The sequence below is a fragment of the Bos taurus genome, chromosome 23, assembly GCF_002263795.3.
Source record: "Bos taurus isolate L1 Dominette 01449 registration number 42190680 breed Hereford chromosome 23, ARS-UCD2.0, whole genome shotgun sequence".
NCBI classification, from domain to species: Eukaryota; Metazoa; Chordata; class Mammalia; order Artiodactyla; family Bovidae; genus Bos; species Bos taurus.
In genome coordinates, this window is record NC_037350.1 from 3,111,608 (window position 1) to 3,133,074 (window position 21,467).

Sequence of the window (21,467 nt, forward strand, 5' to 3'; positions counted from 1 at the left end):
TTTTTTTAAAATAAGCTATATATAAGGAAAACCAAATTTTCAAAAAACCATGAATGGATAGCAAGCAAGGAGCTACAGAACCTGTGTGAGTCACTTTCTCTTTAAGAAAGAAATCTAGAAAAATGCATTCTTTAAAATTGGGTAAACAAGAATTTCAAAGTTTTAAAAAACTTTCTCCAACAAGCTAAAGTCTTTAATACACTGAATGAACGTTTGTATAGGTAAAAGCTGAAACTACCCTTGAGAAAAACCCTTGCTGTCAAAGCAACTACTCTGAACTCATCACAAAAGCAGTGAGCATCACTGAGGAAATGGGCAGAAAAAGAGGACAGCTTGATAACCACTCCTCTCTCAGAGACTTTCCCCATACACACACATTTAATGTAATTTGCGGAAGGCTTCCTTAAAAATGAATAGTGTCTCTGCCAGGAAAGAAATAATCTTTTTTTAAAAAAATATCACTAATGTATTAAGCATTTTAAACATACAATTAGAATATTATGCTCTAGTTTAATTGGTATTACATTATAAAGTATTAATAAAAGTCCCCAAACAAAGGTACTTCTAAATTTAAAGATTAAGGTATTTTACATTAGATTAAGCAGATACTAAAACAAAGGCGACAGAAATATATAAATTCCTTTATAATAACAAACGGAACAAGGAAGCAAAAACATACATGGTAAAATTATGCTGTGATTTGTATTTCCATTTTTAAACTCCCAAGAGGAAGTTTTTTTACCCAACTGGCCAACATTTTACTCCTAATAGACATTTGGCAGTATTGGGAGAGTTCTCTAAGGTAATTTCATTTGGTAACCTTCTGTAAAGCAAGTCAAAGTTTGAAATGGTTTATATCATGCAAGATTCTAAATCAGGCTTCATCTTCTATTGCCCTAATTCAATAACCGAAGGAAGAGGTTGAAGTGAAAGTGGTCTGGCTCTATTGCATAGAAAATAACCTTTCAACAGCTTGAAGCCCTGATAAACTGTGATAAAGTAACTAGAAACTTATATAATTCCATGAGTTTAAATTCCCAAAATAAAGTTCACTCAAGTCTATTTTTTCTTTTTTGTTGGTCTGTATACATATATGATCAAAATCCAACAAACAAGAACAGATATAAAATGCCATCACGAACTACTACTAAATCAGTGAGCTATACAGATTTCATGCTGAACTTGTATCCAATTATGTAAGTGTCTATTTAACTTTCTTACAAACAATTCTATAATCTGGTAAAACACCAATGAAAGCAGCCACATACCCTGAATGCCCTGTTCTTTTCTTCTTTCTGCTGTTTCTCCACTTCAACATGGCGGGCTAGGCGTGCCAGAGTCAAGGCGACTTTATCCTTCTGATGGTCAATATGGTCTTTATGCTTATCCTACAATTGAAAACAATTTTCATTACTTTTAGCTAACAAAATGAGCTTTGGGATTACATATATCCATTTACCAAAGAGTTACTATACTAAAGAACCATTTACAGAACTTCCCTGGCAGTCCAATGGTTAAGACTCTATGCCTCCACTGTAGGGGGTATGGGTTTGATTCCCAGTCAGGAAGCTAAGATTCCACATGCCATGTAGTACAGCCAAAAAAATAAAAAGAACCACTTACGTTTTAAATTTTATTTTATATTGGGGCACAGTTGATTTACAATGTTGTGTTAGTTTCAGGTATACAACAAAGTGATTCATTTACAAATATACATATATCCATTCTTTGCAGACTCTTCTTCCATACAGGCTGTTACAGAATACTGAGTTCCTGTGTTACACAGCAGGTCCTTGTTGATTAAGGAATTATTTACTTTAATATTATCAAACTTCTAAGAACTTGTCTTGTTTATGTTTAAATTGTGGTAGTCTGTAGGACAGCTAATCACCCACCAGCAGCTTTGATTTTCACAAAGTTATATAACCTATCAATCATCCTTATATCCTTCTCTTTTTAGGTTTATTCATTTATTTTTTGGCTGCGGTGGGTCTTTTTGCTGCACGTGGGCTTTCTCTAGCTGCGGCAAGCAGAGGCTACTCTTACTGAGGACAGGCTCTAAGGCGCGGGGGCTTCAGCAGTAGCAGCACACGGCCTCCACAGTTGCAGCTCAGGGGCTCCAGAGCGCGGGCCGCAGCAGGTGTGGCCCGTGGGCTTAGCTGCTCTGTGCCATGTGGGAATCTCCTCAGAACGGTGTCCCCTGCATTCCAAGGTGGATTCTTAACCACTGGACTACTAGAGAAGTCCCATCTTTATTTCCTTTATAACCATCTGGATACTGAAGAGTTTGGCTCTGCTTTGCTCTGAGCCTGTAAGGTAATCTTGAGCCATTAGTCCACCCACTAAAAGGTCTGACAGCGCAAACACTCTTGGCTCTGGATTTTCAGCAATTCCTGGACAGTATGTATAGAAGAGAAATTATTGATTAAAAAGAAATGATCTAATTTCTGTTTTCTGGCCCAACATACAAGGAAGAATCTTAGAAGTTGCCACTCAATTATAACAAGTAAAAAGCTTGAATGAACTGTGAAGTCAACTGAGTGGAGCAGAAACCCATGCATGGAAACCTCAGTGGGACCAGTGCTGGTGTGGGGACCTGGCCTTGGAACTGACCGGGCGCTGGGAGCTCCGTGTGGACAAGTTTTAACCAGACTTAAATGCCAGAGGAACTCAGTCATGCGAGGGCCTCACCCTCTCGTGAGGCCCTTCAGAAGCTTTACCAGGTCTTCAGTGACGGTTGAAGAAAGATCCCATCATGTTTCCAGTGCGGGGAGAAAAAAGTGAGTATTTTGAAGCGTGTCAAGAGCATTAAGTTCTTACTGATGTGTGCCCTTCAGAGAAACTACTTCATGAGAAACTACAATCTGAGAGACAGGAAACAGCCATCCTCCCAGGAGAGTGGAAGGCCTGGGAAGCCCTGACATGGTTCCAGTCCAGGGACGCAAGCTCTCCATGGCTGAGACCAGTCACACAGAGCACGACCCTTCTGTTTACTGCAGCTCCTTTACCTAGGACAGCATGTCCACTTTCCACATGAAAACTACAAGCATACCGAAGGGCAGAAACACAGTGTGAAGAGCAAGCAAAGAATGGCAGAGCTGGTACGGATGTTGGAATCATCAGACCAGGAATCTAAAACTACCAAGATTACTATGCCTAGAGCCCTAATGGAAAAAGCAGGCAACATGCAAGAACAGATGTGTAATGTAAGAGAGATGGAAATCCTAAAAGAGAACCAAAAAGAAATCAGACATCAAAACACCACAACACAAGTGAACAGTGCCTTTGATGGCTCACCACAGACTGCACACCACAAAAGGAAAAAATCTCTGAGCCTGAGAGTATGTCAACAGAAACTTCCAAAACTGGAAGACAGGAAAAAAGACTGAAAAAGAAAAAAAAAAAAAAATATATATATATATAAGAACTGTTGGGCTTCCCTGGTGGCTCAGATGGTAAAGAATTCGCCTGCAATGCAGGAGACCTGGGTTCAATCCCTGGATTGGGAAGATGGCCTGGAGACGGGCATGGCAACCCACTCCAGTATTCTTGCCTGCAGAATCCCCACAGACAGAGGAGCCTGGCAGACTACTGTCCATGGGATCACAAATAGTCATGACTGAGCGACACAGTCCATGGGGTCGCAAAGAGTCGGACACAACTGAGCAACTAAGCACAGCACACACACGAGAACTGTTACGAAAGATATAGCAAATGCATAATGGGAATGCCAGGAGAAAGAAAAAGGAACAGAGGAAACATCTGAAGCAGTAACAACAATTTCCCCAAATTAAGAGCAGACACCAAATCAGAAATCAAGGAAGAAATAAAACCTTTCTTTGCAGATGACATGCTTTTCCTAAGAAAATAACATGCAAATAAACCAAACAGAGTTAGGGATGAAGTAACTCACTATGAACAAAGCTAGTGGAGGTGATGGAATTCCAGTTGAGCTATTCCAAATACTGAAAGATGATGCTGTGAAAGTGCTGCACTCAATATGCCAGCAAATTTGGAAAACTCAGCAGTGGCCACAGGACTGGAAAAGGTCAGTTTTCATTCCAATCCCAAAGAAAGGCAATGCCAAAGAATGCTCAAACTACCGCACAACTGCACTCATCTCACACACTAGTAAGGTAATGCTCAAAATTCTTCAAGCTAGGCTTCAGCAATACGTGAACCGTAAACTTCCAGATGTTCAAGCTGGTTTTAGAAAAGGCAGAGAAATCAGAGATCAAATTGCCAACATCTGCTGGATCATGGAAAAAGCAAGAGAGTTCCAGAAAAACATCTATTTCTGCTTTATTGACTATGCCAAAGCCTTTGACTGTGTGGATCACAACACACTGTGGAAAATTCTGAAAGAGATGGGAATACCAGACCACCTGACCTGCCTCTTGAGAAACCTATATGCAGGTCAGGAAGCAACAGTTAGAACTGGACATGGAACAACAGACTGGTTCCAAATAGGAAAAGGAGTACGTCAAGGCTGTATATTGTCACCCTGCTTATTTAACGTATACGCAGAGTACATCATGAGAAACGCTGGACTGGAGGAAGCACAAGCTGGAAATCAAGATTGCCGAGAGAAATATCAATAACCTCATATATGCAGATGACACCACCCTTATGACAGAAAGTGAAGAGGAACTGAAAAGCCTTTTGATCAAAGTGAAAGAGGAGAGTGAAAAAGTTGGCTTAAAGCTCGACGTTCAGAGAACGAAGATCATGGCATCTGGTCCTATCACTTCATGGGAAATAGATGGGGAAACAGTGGAAACAGTGACAGACTTTATTTTTGGGGGCTCCAAAATCACTGCAGATGGTGACTGCAGCCATGAAATTAAAAGACGCTTACTCCTTGGAAGGAAAGTTATGACCAACCTAGATAGCATATTCAAAAGCAACAAAGGTCCGTCTAGTCAAGTCTATGGTTTTTCCAGTAGTCATGTATGGATGTGAGAGTTGGACTGTGAAGAAAGCTGAGCACCAAAGAACTGATGCTTTTGAACTGTGGTGTTGGAGAAGACTGTTGAGTGTCCCTTGGACTGCAAGGAGATCCAACCAGTCCATTCTGAAGGAGATCAGCCCTGGGTGTTCTTTGGAAGGAATGATGCTAAAGCTGAAACCCCAGTACTTTGGCCACTTCATGCGAAGAGTTGACTCACTGGAAAAGCCTCTGATGCGAGGAGGAATTGGGGGCAGGAGAAGGGGATGACAGAGGATGAGATGGCTGGATGGCATCACGGACTTGATGGATGTGAGTTTGAGTGAACTCTGAGAGTTGGTGATGGACAGGGAGGCCTAGCGTGCTGCAATTCATGGGGTTGCAAAGAGTTGGACACGACTGAGCGACTGAACTGAACTGAACCGAACTGACTGAACCTGTGTAATGAGACATTTACAGCAGTTTTTTTCATAACCTTAGAAGCAACCAAGCACCTTCAATAGGTAAATGGATAACTGTATATATCCAGATGATGGAGTATTATTCACTGCTAAAAAGAAATACTCATTGGAAGGACTGATGCTGAAGCTCCAATACTTTGGCCACCTGATGCAAAGAGCTGACTCATTAGAAAAGACACTGATCCTGGGAAGGACTGAAGGCCAGAGGAGAAGGGGACGACAGAGGACAATGGCCTCAGCATCACTGGATGGATGGCATCACTGACTCAATGGACATGAGTCTGAACAAGCTCCAGGAGATGTGAAGAACAGGGAAGCCTGGCATGCTACAGTCCATGGGGTTACAAACAGTCGAACATAACTGAGCGACTGAACAACAAAAAAGAAATGAGCTACCAAATCTTTAAAAGCATGGAAGAATACCTAAATACGTATTCCTAAATGAAAGTAGCCGATCTGGAAACACGACATACTGTATGGTTCCAACTATATGGCATCCTGGAAAAGGCGAATCTATAGTGACAATTAAAATAAAATCAGTGGTTGCCAGGCGGAACGGGAGAGGGAGGGATGAACTGGTAGAGTACAGAGGATGTTTAGGGTAGAAAATCTATTCAGTATGACACTTTACAGGTAGGTATCTTACTACATTTGTTCAAACTCGTAGAACGTATAACTCCAAGAGTGAACCCTAATGTAAACTATGGACTTTGGGTGATACTGTGTCAACAACAGGCTCACTGATTATTCCATATGTACCACTATGTTGGGGGAAGTTGATAGTGAGGGAAGATATACATTGTGGGCAGAGATATATGGGAAGTCTCTTCCTCTTTTTTTGCTGTGAATCTAAAATAAAAGTTTTCTTAAAAAATAAACTCTATTAAAAATGTTTTCTACCAGAAAGATTGGTTTAGTAAGATATTAATTACACACGTACAAACCAAAGTTTATGTAAAGTGGGACAGAGTTGCATCAAGCAAACCAAGCAGCGGGTGTGATTCTGCAGGTACACAGGAGTTCCACTGAAGTGAACACATATAACAAAACTGACTGGGGTTTCTGTGAAGGCTGCATTTCTGCAATAAAGAGTGTTCACAGCATCACTCTGGGTGGGAGTCGTCCCAACGGCCATACCACTGCACCAGATATTAGGTGGCATCCCACCAACTTCAAAATGTCCTTTCACAAGTCAGAGGACAATGCAGGGGGTGTGGGCTGGATCTCTGGTCGGAGAGCTAAGATCCCACAGGCCTCATGGCCCAAAACCCAAAACATAAACAACAGAAGCAATACTGTAACAAATTCAACAAAGACTATAAAAATGATCCATATTTTAAAAAATCTTTCAAAAAAGAAAGCAAGCAGAAAAGCAGATCTGGGAGATAATCTGTTAGGAGTAGATGAAAAGAAATGCTAGCTAGAGAAAGGAAGAACTTCAACTTTGAAATCCTTGCATTTAAAAATGACAAAATGGAAGTACTTTAAACAAGAATGTTTTCTCTTAAAGGGTAAAGAAACAAACCATTGCAGCAGGGTGATATTCATTGGATACTTTTCTACCACAAACTTGGGTTTGGGGATCAAGGTTGTTGGTTAAAGCCAGGCATGAGTGGGTCATCTACGAACACCCACTCTCTCCGGAAAGCCAAGTCTCAGGAATTTCCGTGGTTAGTGATCCAAGACGAGGGCTGGCCTCAGATCTCACTTAATCCCACAACAGAGGGATATTAAAATGCATGCTAGGGAATTCACTGATTAGGTCAGAGAAGGCCTTCTTTGGGACAGAAGTTTAACAGGTAATCCAAGGTTCAATAGGTACAGAAATAAATTTTAAATGATCAGAACTCAGGGGGGTAAAACTTATTGCAGGCCACCTTGCTGGTGACCCAACTGCAGAACCAAAGCTTCAGTATCATCAGGCACATGGGCAGAAATTGAACTAGTTTTAGGCTAGATGAAAATGTCTTAAACGTTTGCTGTAGAACTAAGATGAATAGGAATTAATATGCTCTTCAGTTTGGGAATTCCCACCATTCCATTAGTGCCACAATGCTTGCAATTTAAGGTGAACTCACAAAATTCCAGGACTCTTCCTAGGCTAGATTTGGCAGTCTCCGCAAAATCCTAGTCTAAAGAAGTGTTTAGGCCCTTGGAGACTTTTCTAAGAAAGGTCAGGCTTTCAGATATGAAACTTCTCAAACTAGAAATGGAACTGGCTCTGGTAAGAACAATGTGCTTCATGTTTCATTCAGAAAGTTATTCCCAGCTGTAGATTCTGGGTCATCTTTCTTGAAGCACTTGCTGTGGTTACCCTGGATTAACTTCTATATTAAATACTACTACAGAGTAACATTGGAGAAGGCAATGGCAACCCACTCCGGTACTCTTGCCTGGAAAATCTCATGGACGGAGGAGGCTGGTGGGCTGCAGTCCATGGGGTTACTAAGAGTCGGACACGACTGAGAGACTTCACTTTCACTTTTCACTTTCATGCATTGGAGAAGGAAATGGCAACCCACTCCAGTGTTCTTGCCTGGAGAATCCTAGGGATGGGGGAGCCTGGTGGGCTGCCATCTATAGCGTCGCAGAGTCGGACACGACTGAAGCGACTTAGCAGCAGCACACAGTAACATTAGAGTCCACAATGATAGCAAATTATCAGCAAGAAAGTGTATCCATTGTGTTATTTGGGGGGAGATGCACAGGAAAGAAAAGTCCTATGAAATATACTGGGGAGGGAGGGTCTCTATATGCTTATATATAAATATATATATTTTTGGCTGTCCCACATGGCACACAGGATCTGTTTCTAGGGATTGAACCAGTGCCCCTGAAGTGCTGGCGGGGCATCTTAACCACTGGACCACCAGGAAAGTCCCTGTTTGTCAACACCTTACATCTGAGTCAGTTTTTCTTCCATACCCACCCCGTCCCACTAGGGAAGCTGTGTAGGGTCCTAACAGAATTAAGAAGAAAGTTTCAACACCAGAAAAAGCAGATTCTAGTTAGTCCCTATGAAAAAACTTTTTAAACTAAAAGTGAGAACCAGAGGTATGATTCCAGTGACACAGTCTGACATACAAATCCATGGAGGAGCTGGAAGGTTACAGAATGAGGGCCACACTGAGGAAGGAAGAGACTGCTGCAGAGCCTCGGAAGCCAGGTTCCCGTGGCCTGCCCCTGCAGCCCGTCGATGCTCACCCCGGACGCCAGGAGACCTCTCACACACAAAGCAAATCTGAGTTGTGTCCTAGAAATGGTAGCAGACTAAGGATACTGGTTAAATCTGAGTGCACATATCCACAAAAGATAAACCTATACAGGAGACAGTAAGCAAGAATTCTTCTGCTCTAGAAGATAATGTTTATCTTTTAATGGAGTTTGGTAGTTACCATCAAAATTCCAAGTCTAAAAACATACAGCCTGGGCAGGACAGGAAGAGGGCTTTCTCCTGACATCTGATCTGCAGTAGTGGGGTTCAGTGGCGGGTCTCCTAACTCGGGCAGGGGCAAGGGAGGGAGCAAAGCCTGACGGCGGGGGCCCTCATTCTGCCACATCCCTCCTCTCTCTTCCGGCTAACAGAGTACGGGGGCTTCCCAGGTGCCACAGTGGTCAAGGGGCTGCCTGTCAGTGCAGGAGGTGCAAAGAGACACAGGGTGGTCCCTGGGCCGGGAAGGTACCCTGGAGTAGGAAATGGTAATCCTCTCCAGTATTCTTGCCTAAAAAATTCCATGGACAGAGGAGCTTGGTAAGCTACAGTCTATGCGGTCACAAAGAGATGGACAGTACTGAGCACATTTTATCAAGTAAGGGTGTTTTCAAAAGGGAACCAGTATCAATTTGTGTCTTTATTTCCTAAGAATTAAGACACATATTCAAGCTAATACTTCAAAACCTCCCTCAGAAGTTTCCTTAATGAATAAACTTAACCTTGTTAAAAACTAGCTACACTGTCCTGATCTTTCTTTTTGCTACAGATGAATACACTGCTTCAAACTTGAAATCAGTTCAGCTGAACTTGAAATCAGTTCTGACTATGAACTCATAACTTTTATGAACTTAGCTCATAAAAGATCATCAGGAATCATGTCCAATGAGAATTCCACTATTTAGGCAAAAATTTTACCGAAGAAATTAATACTTTCATATACTAATCAGTTTAACGAGCTAACAAAAATTTCCTGGGAACTTAAAATTTCTAGCGTTGCTATGAAACTGTGACCTGCTATATGAACTGCAAAATCATTAAACAGGCGAATGACACAGCACAAAAATCCCACCTTTCCATGGAAGCTCTAACATACACGTTTCAATGTCTTTCTTATCACTTGTATTTGTTTTAAAATGAAAATGATCCTATTTTTGGTAAAAATACTTAGAAGCAACCAAATCTAGAAAGCTAAAAATTAAAATGTTAACAGTATTTATTTCTGTCTAGAGGGACTTTTTCCTTTTCTAAACTGTTTTCAAATATTTCTACGTCAGAATACGCAATAAAACTGTTAACGTAGTGAACAACAAAAAGTGTTGACGATTTCAACCTTCTGTTTGGAAATGCAATGCATGCATGTATGCTAAGTCGTTTCAGTCGTGTCTTACTCTGTGCGACACTATGGACAGCAGCCCACCAGGCTCCTCTCCACAGGATTCTCTAGGCAAGAACACTGGAGTAGGCGGCCATTTCCTTCCCCAGCGGAAATGCAATGGATTTGGTTTAAATCACTACTTTTTACCTTTTAAAAATATAAGTTTAACATCTATCCTTCACAAAAGCAGGTGGAAATTTTGTCTCTAAAAGGAACATAATCTTCTTAGTAAATTGTATTTAACTTTTTCCCTCTGGGTTTTTTTCGTCTCTAGAAGTACAATGACTGCATTACATTATTGCCCAAACATAACAGAAACACATTAATCAGGAATTAGGGCAAGTCATTCTCAGTTCAACAGGCTGAAGAGAATTCCTGAAACAATGCCTTACTTCACACAAACTCCAGTTTCAAAGCCTGCTTCTCACTGATCAGTCCTTCAAAGTTTGGGTCCATGGTTTGGTCTCATGAGCTTTATACCCCCAGAGTAAGTTCTGTTTACCAGAATCCCCTTGTACCTATCTTGTACCTGAAGCTATACTCCCAAATAACATCTTGAAAAGCAACAATTTTTCTCAAGAATGTTATATTCAAATACAGACAGAGCAGAAGAAATAAACACAGCAAAGCAGTACAATATTTATTTACCAACTCCAGCAGCAAAGCTTTAAACCCAAGAAACAATCCTGTTGTACAAAGCAACTTCCTTCCCACCCCCAAACTATTGTTTACAAAGTACATGGAACATACGCCTTATATGAACAAGTCTTAAAACACACATACAGATACACCATATTCTGTAAAGTACTACTCGGTGAAGAAGGCCGTACTATCAAACCTGTTCAAAAAGCTTCTTCCTACCTTGTCTTTTGGTTAATCACCAGTATCTGTATTTATAAAATTCCCCTCCCAGGAAGAATGACTGATTCTCTTTTGATACAGGACCCACCCCCCAAACCCCCCAAAACCACCTCGGAACTTCGGAGAATTTCTAAGCGTCTCCTACTACGAAGTTGTAACAAAGCAAAAGGGAGTTAAGAATGCTTCAGTCCTGAGGGCCACTGCTCTACCTCTGGCACTGTACTGAAAAGGGAGAACTGAGGAGAGGAGAGAAGAGGTCAAAGGGGCAACCAGAACAGGGAAAGAAATCCAAAGCAGAGGAAAAGACAAAAAGGAAGCTGACAGAGTGTCCTCCAGGTGCTGCTGGAGATACCACCGGCACAAGGCGCAGTCCCTGCTTCAAACCGCCAGCGAAGCTACATTCTGAACAAGTACTCTCCCTCCCCAAGCGCACCTCAGGTCATCTGCAGGCCAGGGCACAGGGAGCGAGCCACATGGGGACTGTGGCCCCCAGCTGGCCCTGCAGGCACTGGCCTACATGGAAGGGGCGGCCTCCCCGGGGGTGGCTCCCGGCTCACCCCCGCCGCTGCTCGCGGTCAGCGCCAGAACCTTGTGGGTGACTGCTGCACTATCTGAGAGCCTTCCTTCGGCTCAGTCTAAGGGAGAAAAGGAATTAAATGTCCATAGGAATGGCACCCCACTCCAGTGTTCTTGCCTGGAGAATCCCAGGGACGGGGGAGCCTGGTGGGCTGCCGTCTATGGGGTCGCACAGAGTCGGACACGACTGAAGTGACTTAGCAGCAGCATACATCTTAGTACACTTTGAACACGTAAGAACCAATACATTCTCATGGGGAATTTATCCTTCTTCAACCCGATCTCCTCAACTGTGCCCATTAAGGCGGTTCTCCGCGGTTCTGAAAGCAGAGACGCCGTGTGCCCCGCACTGTGCACACAACTGGCGCCTTCACCTGATGCCTGGCTCCTGCTCCTCCACTGGCTCCACTCACTCTTCTCTAGTCACATTCCAGCCTCAGCTCAAGCATCTGGTAAAGAAAAGCTTCCCTGGGCCCTGCAGACAGCCCTCTTTTGCCCCAGTCTCACCACAGTCGTTCCTCTAACAGGACAACTACATTGTGTTGGCATTTCCTTCTCTTCTGAAGAGAACAGACCATTTCTTAACAATTCACAGTACCCACAGACCTTCCTCAGGGTCTGCCTGCATATAACAGGTTTTGAAGATGTTTACAAATAAAAAGATTGTTTCTATCAGAGACACAAAAAGACAAAATACCATCCATCAAAAATTGTATACATATACGTACACATCCTAGCTCTTCATTCTACATTCTTTTTAATTTTTTTCTTGTTGTTGATTATGAGCATTTCTTAGCTTGCACTTAAGAGACTGTTTTACTTTAAATACATCTCTCAATACCTTAATCCACTGTTGGACTTGTATAATATGCAGCTTAATATTTCAGCCTTAAAAAACCATAAAGAGGGAAGCATGATGTGACGACATGAACTATTACATACTATTAAATACATCTTCAAGAGAATCTGTATTAATACCATCCCATGGTTATGAGAAATCTATAAATGTGGGCAAAAACAGTATAACCACTAAAGAAAGGCAATTTATATCAGGCTGTGACGTTTCCAAAGTACTTCCAGGCATTATTATCTCATTTGAGAGTAGGAAAACTGAGTCTCAGAGAATAAGTGACTTACTAATATTCACATCAAGGTCTCTGGAATTCAAACACTACGTGCTTAACATCATTCCACCATCTTTCATTAAGCCAATATCCTCAAGACACCAGTTTTTAAAAAATTTTAAGTATGTATCTGAGACAAAATGAGTATAACAAATAAAAAAGGTACAACAAAGAAAAAAAACAGCATCAAGAACCATGGCGGAGATGATCAGTGCTGACAATGAACAGGATACAAATAAGGAATCCACAAAACAGAAGACAACCAGTACCACCTCAGCAAAACCTCAGTGTGAGCATGACTGTCCAACTATGACCAAGGTTTCTGATCAGGTAAATGAAATAACCAGGAATTACTTAATGAAGACATTAAGTTATAAGGGATGACAGTACAGCCATAAACACAAAATCCAGGGAAGGAGAAGGCTAGTTGTTTGACAAATTAGCTTCTCAGGGAGGTTAAGACTTTAAGCGGCACCTTGAAAAACAGAGAGAGGCCACCGAGCACAATGCTGAGTGGAGACTTTAAGAACAGAGCGCAAACTCGAAGCTCAGCTCCGCCACCTGAGCAAATCGTTTAACGTTCAGTTCCACTTCCTTATCTGCAAAATAAGGGTGCATTTCTACCTCAAGAGTCCCCGCTGCCAGCACAGTGCCTGATACACAGAAGCTCTGCTGATGGAGGTTCCCCCCTCTACTTCCTTCCCAGGCAGGGAGACAACATTTTATACCCAATACTATCAAGGAGCTTCCAACATCTGTCAAATACAACTTTTGTCAAAAGTTAAAGAAAACAGGAGTTGTTATAAGCCATTAGACAAAGCAACATACATCCAGCTGTGCTAATAATCTAAATGAGACTAAATTATCTGCGTTCTACCCAAGGCAGAAGGGAATGGGCTACACACTTGAAAGCAAGAAGCTTATTGTGATTAAATGTCTGTTTTTTTTTAATGGAACTGAAAATTTAAAACTGTGTTTAGTGACTTGGAAAATGTCTTTTTCCCCATCACCCACACCACTGTTGCCTCACTAAATAAAAGCACTATAGATACACGGATCTCAGACATAACGCTTTTAGCACGTCAAGGAAGTGTGAAACACAGGCATTACAGATAAAAGCAAGAGTTAACAAGAGGTCTAACTGTAGCCCTTAAAACTGAATGCTTGATAGAGCCACTTTTATGGGTAATGAAAGGAAACAGAAAGCATAGGATAGCTCATGGGGAAAAAATAGCTATGAAATTCTTACAAAGGGACCACCAACAGAACCTATAAGATAACACTTGAAGCATTTAAAGTCAAAGGATTTTTTTTAATTACCAGATACAATGCATTTACAATCACTTCTACCAAGAAACATACTGCTCAGGAATATCAGAAAACACAATGCAACTTGAGAGATCTCCAAAGTCCTAAAAAAAACTACAGACAACCTGAGAACTCTTACTGAATTGACAAGACATCAGAAAATCCAACAGATCATTTGAAATAGACAGTTAACATGACAAAACCAGTAAAGCGTTTACAACCTAGAGAAAACCGATTAAGATATGGTATTAAATATGTCAGGGCTTCCCTAGTGGTTCAGTGGTAAAGAATCCACCTGCCAATGCAGGAGTCTCGGGTTTAACCCATGCGTTGGGAAGATCCCCTGGAGAAGGAAATGGCCCGGACAGAGGAGCTTGGACAGAGGATCCCCATGGACAGAGGAGCCTGGCGGGCTACAGTCCATGGGGCTGCAGAGTCGGACACTCAGTGACTCAACACACACACACACAGTACATGTGACAGCGGTGCTGTAAGTTCATGATGATGAACTTAAAATTTCTGGTAAGAGAGAAAAGATGCAACTGACCACAAATTACGTATAGCAATACATGCATGTGAAGACTATACAGAAATGAGAAAATAGTACTATCAGGAAATAAGAAGGCATTAAAAACTGAGGAAATTCAATAGCCAATGAGTAGTATGAGACTGAATTGGCTACTTTTATTTTTTTAAGAAAAAGACATTTTTAAGAGAGAACTAGAAAACCTCTTAAAATAATGCTGAAGGCATTGCATTTAAACATACAAAACCACATGAAAATCCTGGTTAGTAGAGATTGGCAGAATAAAAAATATAATCTACATCAAGAGATTAAGGAAGATAAGACATCCTTTTAAGAAGAGGTTTACATAAAGGGAAAGAAAAGATCAATACAAAGAATAACTGAGATGCTAACATCAAAACGACATACATGTTTGGCCTGTGATCACTTCCTGATATATCACACGAGAAACTCAAATAATCTCCAGTAATATCTCAATGGCACTGAACACTACTACAAAAAAGGTTTTCATCCCTATAAAGTCAAGCAGATGAAAAGAAAAGTAATACAAAAGTACCACCCCACTAATCAATACAAGAAAAAAAGACTTAATAAAACAATATTCTCAGCACTCATCCAGGAAGAGAAATTCCACAACATATTTTAAGTTTACAAAACTAGTTATATGTGGAGAAACAACTAAGCGGGTAATGACAGGCAGGAGAGACATACAGATCTGACAGTCAATTACAGGACCAGCCACTAAGAATGGCATCTTTCAAAAGATAAGGAAACCTGAACAGTGCAAGTCTGGGCAAAACATGCCTCACGCCATTAAAAAAAAAAGTTTTCAGTTATTGCAGTCTTTAAACTATTTCTGCAAAGATCTAATCCTTAATTTCTAACCTTCACCAGAATCCCAGTCAATTAAGTGTATCCTCAAGAATACTGAATGTGGCGTTTAACTTTGTTCATCCATGTCATTTAACTCTGTATCCAAGTTTATAGCTAGAAGAGATTCTGGACTGTGCTGATTCCAACCTCCTGTTTACAGTACCTGAGAGGTTATCCTGGATGGAGCAGGCCTTTAAGGACATTATCAATCAGGACACTTAGGCATCATTCAGTAAATTATTAGTATAATGGTAATGTAACATAATGTAATATACTAAATAGTACCCAAGTAGCCTGAGTTTATGCTCTCCTCAAAATATTATTTTGAGGGCTAGGTAAATAAATGTAATAATACATAAAGAAGCTGTCACACAGTAAATCATAATAATAAGTTTAAATGCAATTACACTGATAAGCTGTCACACAGTCTGAAAAAAAAAGATAAAGTGTCAACAAATATACTTTAATTTCCAAATATCTTTGTTTCTTATTACCAAGCAACACACCCACTTACAAATGAGCTGTGTTACTATGGCTATGAACAAGGTTAGACATAAGACAAATGCTTCAATCAGAAACCTAGAACCTAGAGACAGAAAACAAAGCTGCCTCAATGCCCAGAAAACTGAGCCAATCACTAGTAACTAAAATAGCTACTGCTAAGTTATTTAAATAAAGGCGGGGGGACATACTCTACAAGTCCTTCTGAAATGCATCAACAGTGCTGTAATGAAAATAAAGTAACATTCAGAAGGAGAGTACCCTTAGATAGTGCAATTGTACAGATGAGGCATAAACTATAAGATAAAAAAAGCACTATACAGAATTCACATAAATATCACCAGCGACATGCAAGACATTAAAATGTTGTTTTAAACAATAGTGTAAAATTCAAAAAGGCACTTCATATAACAATGAATGGAAACAGTATTTCTGTGTACACACAGTAAACACGAGAAATCTTAGTTTCCACATACATTTTATATCTAGTCAAACAATGACATTTTAAAGAAGGATCATTAGATGCATCCCTTTCAGGAACACCACATCACTCAACCTGTGATGACCGCGAGGCCTCCTAGAAAACCCAGCGACGTTCAAACATCAGAGGCTGGCCTGATGGAGGATCTTGGCTTTGCACACGGCAGACGTGACCTGAAAACCTGTTATCTGACCAATTATGAGTTCCAAATACTACTGCGGCTGTTTCCCTAGACCAAGTCCCCATTTTTAGTTTTATAACATCATCTTCATTCAAGTATGCCAGAGAAAGACTTTAAAATAGCAATAATAAAAAAGCAGGTCAATCGCTTCTTCTGCAGTCAATCGCATCACCTCCAACTAAACCTGCTCCCACTCTACTGCATTCTGCTCCATCCCCACGAGATGGCCGCGTGCTTCAGAAGTCAGCTACCTGACCACTAACTGGATGATTTCTCAATACTTTTTCATTTTTAGGGAAGACCTATGGAGGTCCTTGGGCGTATCAATCAGACAGTGGGAAAGAAATGCTGCTTATCTTGTTGCTATGGAGCAACAAACATAACGCAGAAGGAAGACAAAAGAAATGCTGCTCTGTGAGCACTGAGGAAAGGAGGAATACACCGAAGTGAACACAGCTAACTCTACTCCAAGGTACACTTAAACTGGTTACAATGGTAAATTCTACATTGCGTCCTTTTTTAAACACCATTAAAAGTAAAAAGTTTCAAAGGAAGAGCAGGTTAGGTGAAAATGCCAGAGCAGTCTCAGAGTCAGGTCTTCAAGCACCATTAATTCCAGTTCAAATTTTGGAAAATAAGAGTTCTCAAAAGTCACCAAATTTGTGACCCAGCACCTAATTCAGGGAAGGGATGGAGAGAAATGGAGAAGCGGGAGCAGTGTGAAGAAGCCTCAGCTAACTGGGAACACCTCGGGCAGCCATCGTGGAGTGTCAAGGTCTTTCTCTCTCTCAAGTTCCCACGGCTATCCTTTCACAGAAGAAACTAGAAGGTCACGGCAAGGGCACGTGAGGCCGCTGAGCTAGTGGGCCAAATATTGTGAACTATTATCATCTTCGTGTGATTTCTTAGGCTTTTGGTTCTTTCAGCCAGTTATCAGTGCTCTTCTAGGGTTCAGTTTGAAGGACAGCTTCTTTGAGCATGGGCCTCAAACAACGTTAGTAAAACTTGGTGAAAAGTACAGAAAAATTAAAGGTAAATGTTAACTCTAAATATGCCCTGACCAAATTTGCCAAGAGGAAACTATCAAGACTGCAACTTAAGCTTCATCTACCAATACGACAATCAGAATCAATTATAAATTATCCCTGAAATTATCTGACAAAGTAGCTTCCAAGTAGGGATATATGCATCTTTGACTGCTACAGCACACACAAGGAAAGGAAGAAAAAGCAGACAAAAAGTGTGCTGAAGGTGGTTATGACGAGGAGAGAGGATGGCCTTCCAACAAGCCATTAAAAAGTGGACCACCAGGAAAACATCAGGTACCACTATGCAGGCAAGAAACAGAAACCACATGAATGCGAAAACGGTGTCGGAGTCCACCAACAGTGGACCCAAAATACTACGGGAAGCAGAAAAAAATGCAGATGCTTAACAAACCAAGAAATTACAAAATTATCAGTCTATTGATAAAATTTTTTTCTATTTGGCCAAGCAAATAATACTGGATGATGTATTCAGACCCCTCCAATTTGGCATCTTCTCCATCTCTGAAGTCACGCTGTGAAGACAAGGGTCTAAGGGCTGGGACACCACACAGCCACTGCCTCAGGATAAAAACACTATAGGATGTTTAGCTGAGGTATCTGCTGTCAGTTCCAGTCTGATGGAGAAACAGTACCTCGAAGAGCTGGGAACAAAAATGTAAGTTGTCTCTCATGGTAGAGTGTGACTAGGTTAAGGGACGAAAAAACCAAGAACACATCACTGAAGTCTTGACTTCAGACTTTCAAGAAATCGTTAATGGAATCTAGAAAGGGAAGTGTGTGAAATGTACTTTTTACTACATCCACAGTTACACTCTGAATCTGAAGGATTTCTCAGTAAAATCTAGACTGATAGCATCCATTTATTACAATCAGAGGACCAGACTATCAGGCATGTTTGGAATTCTTGCTCTTTCAAGAGTTCAGATTTTGCATGCCGAGACGGTGTAAAATCCTTGATTTCCAGGGCACTAATATGCAATCTCTCTCTTTTTTTGTTTTTAGAGCTTGATGAATCATCAAGCTTAAAGTTTAGAAAGCAGTCAAGGTCATCTTGGTGAAATGTCCAGATTATCCTGCAAGAACAGCATGATCAGGTCTCACAGCTTGTTGATGCTTGACAGACTTGGGAGTGACAACTGCAGATAATTAATTCTGTGTAGCTCTGGGTGGTGAAGACAGTTACTGTGAAAGTTTCCACAGAGATATCACAGGAAAGTCTTCTTCCAGCTGGTGTTCACAGCCCATCTAGAATATCCAGCCACACCACTGGCAGGGACTGGATTTGGCAAATTTTGATTTGAATTCCAGTTCTTGACATATAGCTTCAAGGCTGATTCTGAAGTCTTACAGAGACTGACAGTAGTATGGACACTTGGTGAGCTGATCACCCTGATACAGAGAGATTAAAACACATTTGTCGTTCTGTGGACAAAAAGATGTTTTGTGACGATCTGACAAATGGAAGCCTAAACAAGGAAGCACTGATGACCTAAAAATGAATGATCTGCCTCTGGTGTTAGAGATAATAGGTTATTTCCAGATCCAAAACCTGCTCGCCATCAGTTTATCAGTGAGAGTTTTCTGAGGGGGAAGAAATCTTTATATTTTTCCTTAATCATAAAAGGATTTGGATTCCTGAGGACCCACCTCTAGACTTATTTTGGACTAGAAATAATGCGTAACCTTTGTTCGATCCAACTCAAAGTCTCTACTGCTCACTTGGCCAAGAAAGCACGAGTCTCTGTATTATCTACTTCATTCCCAAAGTCTAGAACTCAATGTCAGCTGTGATCATCCCAGACACGTATTCAGTGTCCTGTGGGGGAGGGGGCATTGTGCGTGGCTGCACTGCAGACCGTGAATGGGTCACTAATTCTTGTACCCATGGCGTTCCGGAGAGTCTGCCCTTTTTCTGTGTCTATAGGGGTGGTTGCGAGGTCTGTACCAGTCCCCTCGGGAGTACCCGCGACTGTGGTAATGTGCTTTCTGGTCGTGACTGTAGAAGCATCGATGCTGGTTATAGTATTTACTGTGGTCTTTATAGTCGTTTTCTTTCACACTGTTTTCTTCTGCAACAACAGCATTCACATCTTGTCCAAAGAGGCAAGTACCATCAAAGGGCAAGTGTGAGATTTTCTCCTGGGTCTTCTTCGTGAGGGATGTGAGCCGAAGCCACGCCTGCCTTCTGTAGTCTATTGCCATCGCCATAACTCTGACCACAGAGTCCATTATGTCCCTGGTAGTACACAGCTGCCAGAGGCCTGCATCCATGCCATTAGATATGATACATCTTGCCTTTCCACGATCAAACTCGGGGTCATGGACCAGGTCCTCCATGTCTTCCCAGAGTTTACGCTGATACTGCGTCATGTAGGCCATGTAGCTGGCAGCTCGGGCTGCGATGGAAGCAGCATGGTAGAACCTGCAGCCCATGACCTCCATCTCCTTTGAGGTGGAATCCAGGGGTGACGTGGTGCCTCCTCTCCTGCTGTGCTCTAGCGCTTCGACAATGGGGCCCCCTGCTGGGGGATTTGGCTGGAAAGGAGAGGTGTCCTTAGCCACAGGATACACCCTGTGTCCCATGAAAGAAGAGGGATGGCAATCAGCAGGGTCTTTGAAAACCTCCGCGGTGGCAATTTTCAGAAGAGGATGCAACGGAGGGACCAAGCGCTTCTTGGAGGTCACACAGTCAGGCTTCCCCTCACACGGTTCTGCTTCTGACTGTAAGGTGACTCTCTTGATAACACCTCTCTGTTCCATTCTTTTCAACAGCCCTGTGAAGCTGGACTGACTCGGGTCAGCTGGCTGCCCTTTGTCGTCGGCCGAGGGGGACTTGCACTCAGCCTCTTCTTCGACTGCGGATATCTGTTCTTCTCTGGAGGTGGAGATGTCCCAAGGAACCGAGGAGGCCTCACCTGTGCGGGAATGATGAAATCGGAAGCAGCTCCTGGACTGCAGGTCACGTATCACTCGGGACATCTCAGCCACCTGTGTCTGGAGATACAGGAGGGCATCCCGCCCGTGCTGGGAAGCTGGAGACTCTACGGGCAAACCCTCCTCGACCTCTGAGGAGGCCATAGACTCTTGGGGCACCAGGAGTGGAGATGGAGGCAGACTCTGGTAATTCTGTGATGGCTCAAGTGTCTCTGTCTCAGAGATCTTAATATCTGAATTACTGTGATCATTTCTCTGGGTCTCCAATGGGTTCTCAACGGAAGAAGGGTGAGAAACCATCCTTTGAGGACTGCTGGCGCAGCGCCCAGAGGAGGAGCTGCTGTCTCCACTGGGAGGAGGAGCCCTGCAGCCAGAGCACATTTCTGGGCGACGACTCTCTGAGGATGGCGCCTTAGACTCAGGCATTCTCTGGGTTATCCACGTGAACAAGAGAACCAAGGAAGAAAGAAAATATGCTTTTAATATGTTAACTTTCAAGTGCAGAGATGCATGTCCAGTAAGTAGAACTCAACTTTTTAAATTATTATAATTAACAATGAAACATACAATCCACTTCAGGTCAGCAAGGGGATCACAGAAGTCAAATCCACAAGTTTCATTACCCCAAAAGCCCAATACCAACTACTGGCGTTAACCTGGCACTCTATGAAAAAAGAGCAAAAACAAGCCCAGTTCAAGGGGCGCCATCCTAGCCTGCTGCTTATTTCCATGTTAGAATAAGAGGTAACAAGACTGCTGATGAAAATAGTTTTTTTAAAAATCCCATTGAACATGTGTAAGACAATAAGCAGAAGTTAATAATGGCAGAGAGAACATGGAAAAGTTCCACTGAAGAGAAAAAAAAAATATTTCTAAAAGTCCCCCATTGCAGAGACACTTTTAGGTCCCTTTAAAAATTCTCATTCACTGACCATAAATAACAAAATTTTCCAGGTGGGCAGTTCTCCTCTATAGTTTGTAGTTTTCAGGAGCTTTGTAACCTTATTGCATCCTCACAACAACCCTGTGAGGTAGGTTATTATTCTTATGTGATA

At 41.9% G+C, this 21,467-nt stretch overlaps 1 protein-coding gene across 4 annotated transcripts in view; it reads right to left on the reverse strand.

Moving 5' to 3' along the window:
* ZNF451 (zinc finger protein 451) overlaps positions 1-21,467 on the reverse strand; it is a 90,247-nt gene that overhangs the window by 59,080 nt on the left and 9,700 nt on the right. For 3 of the 4 annotated variants that reach the window (XM_010818053.4, NM_001192684.1, XM_010818052.4), the window contains exon 4: positions 1,269-1,388. In XM_010818053.4, coding sequence (XP_010816355.1) covers positions 1,269-1,388 — 120 coding nt within the window. Of the gene's footprint in view, positions 1-1,268; positions 1,389-10,613; positions 20,842-21,467 lie in introns of those variants that run through there. The other variant, XM_005223256.5, reaches the window with a different exon arrangement.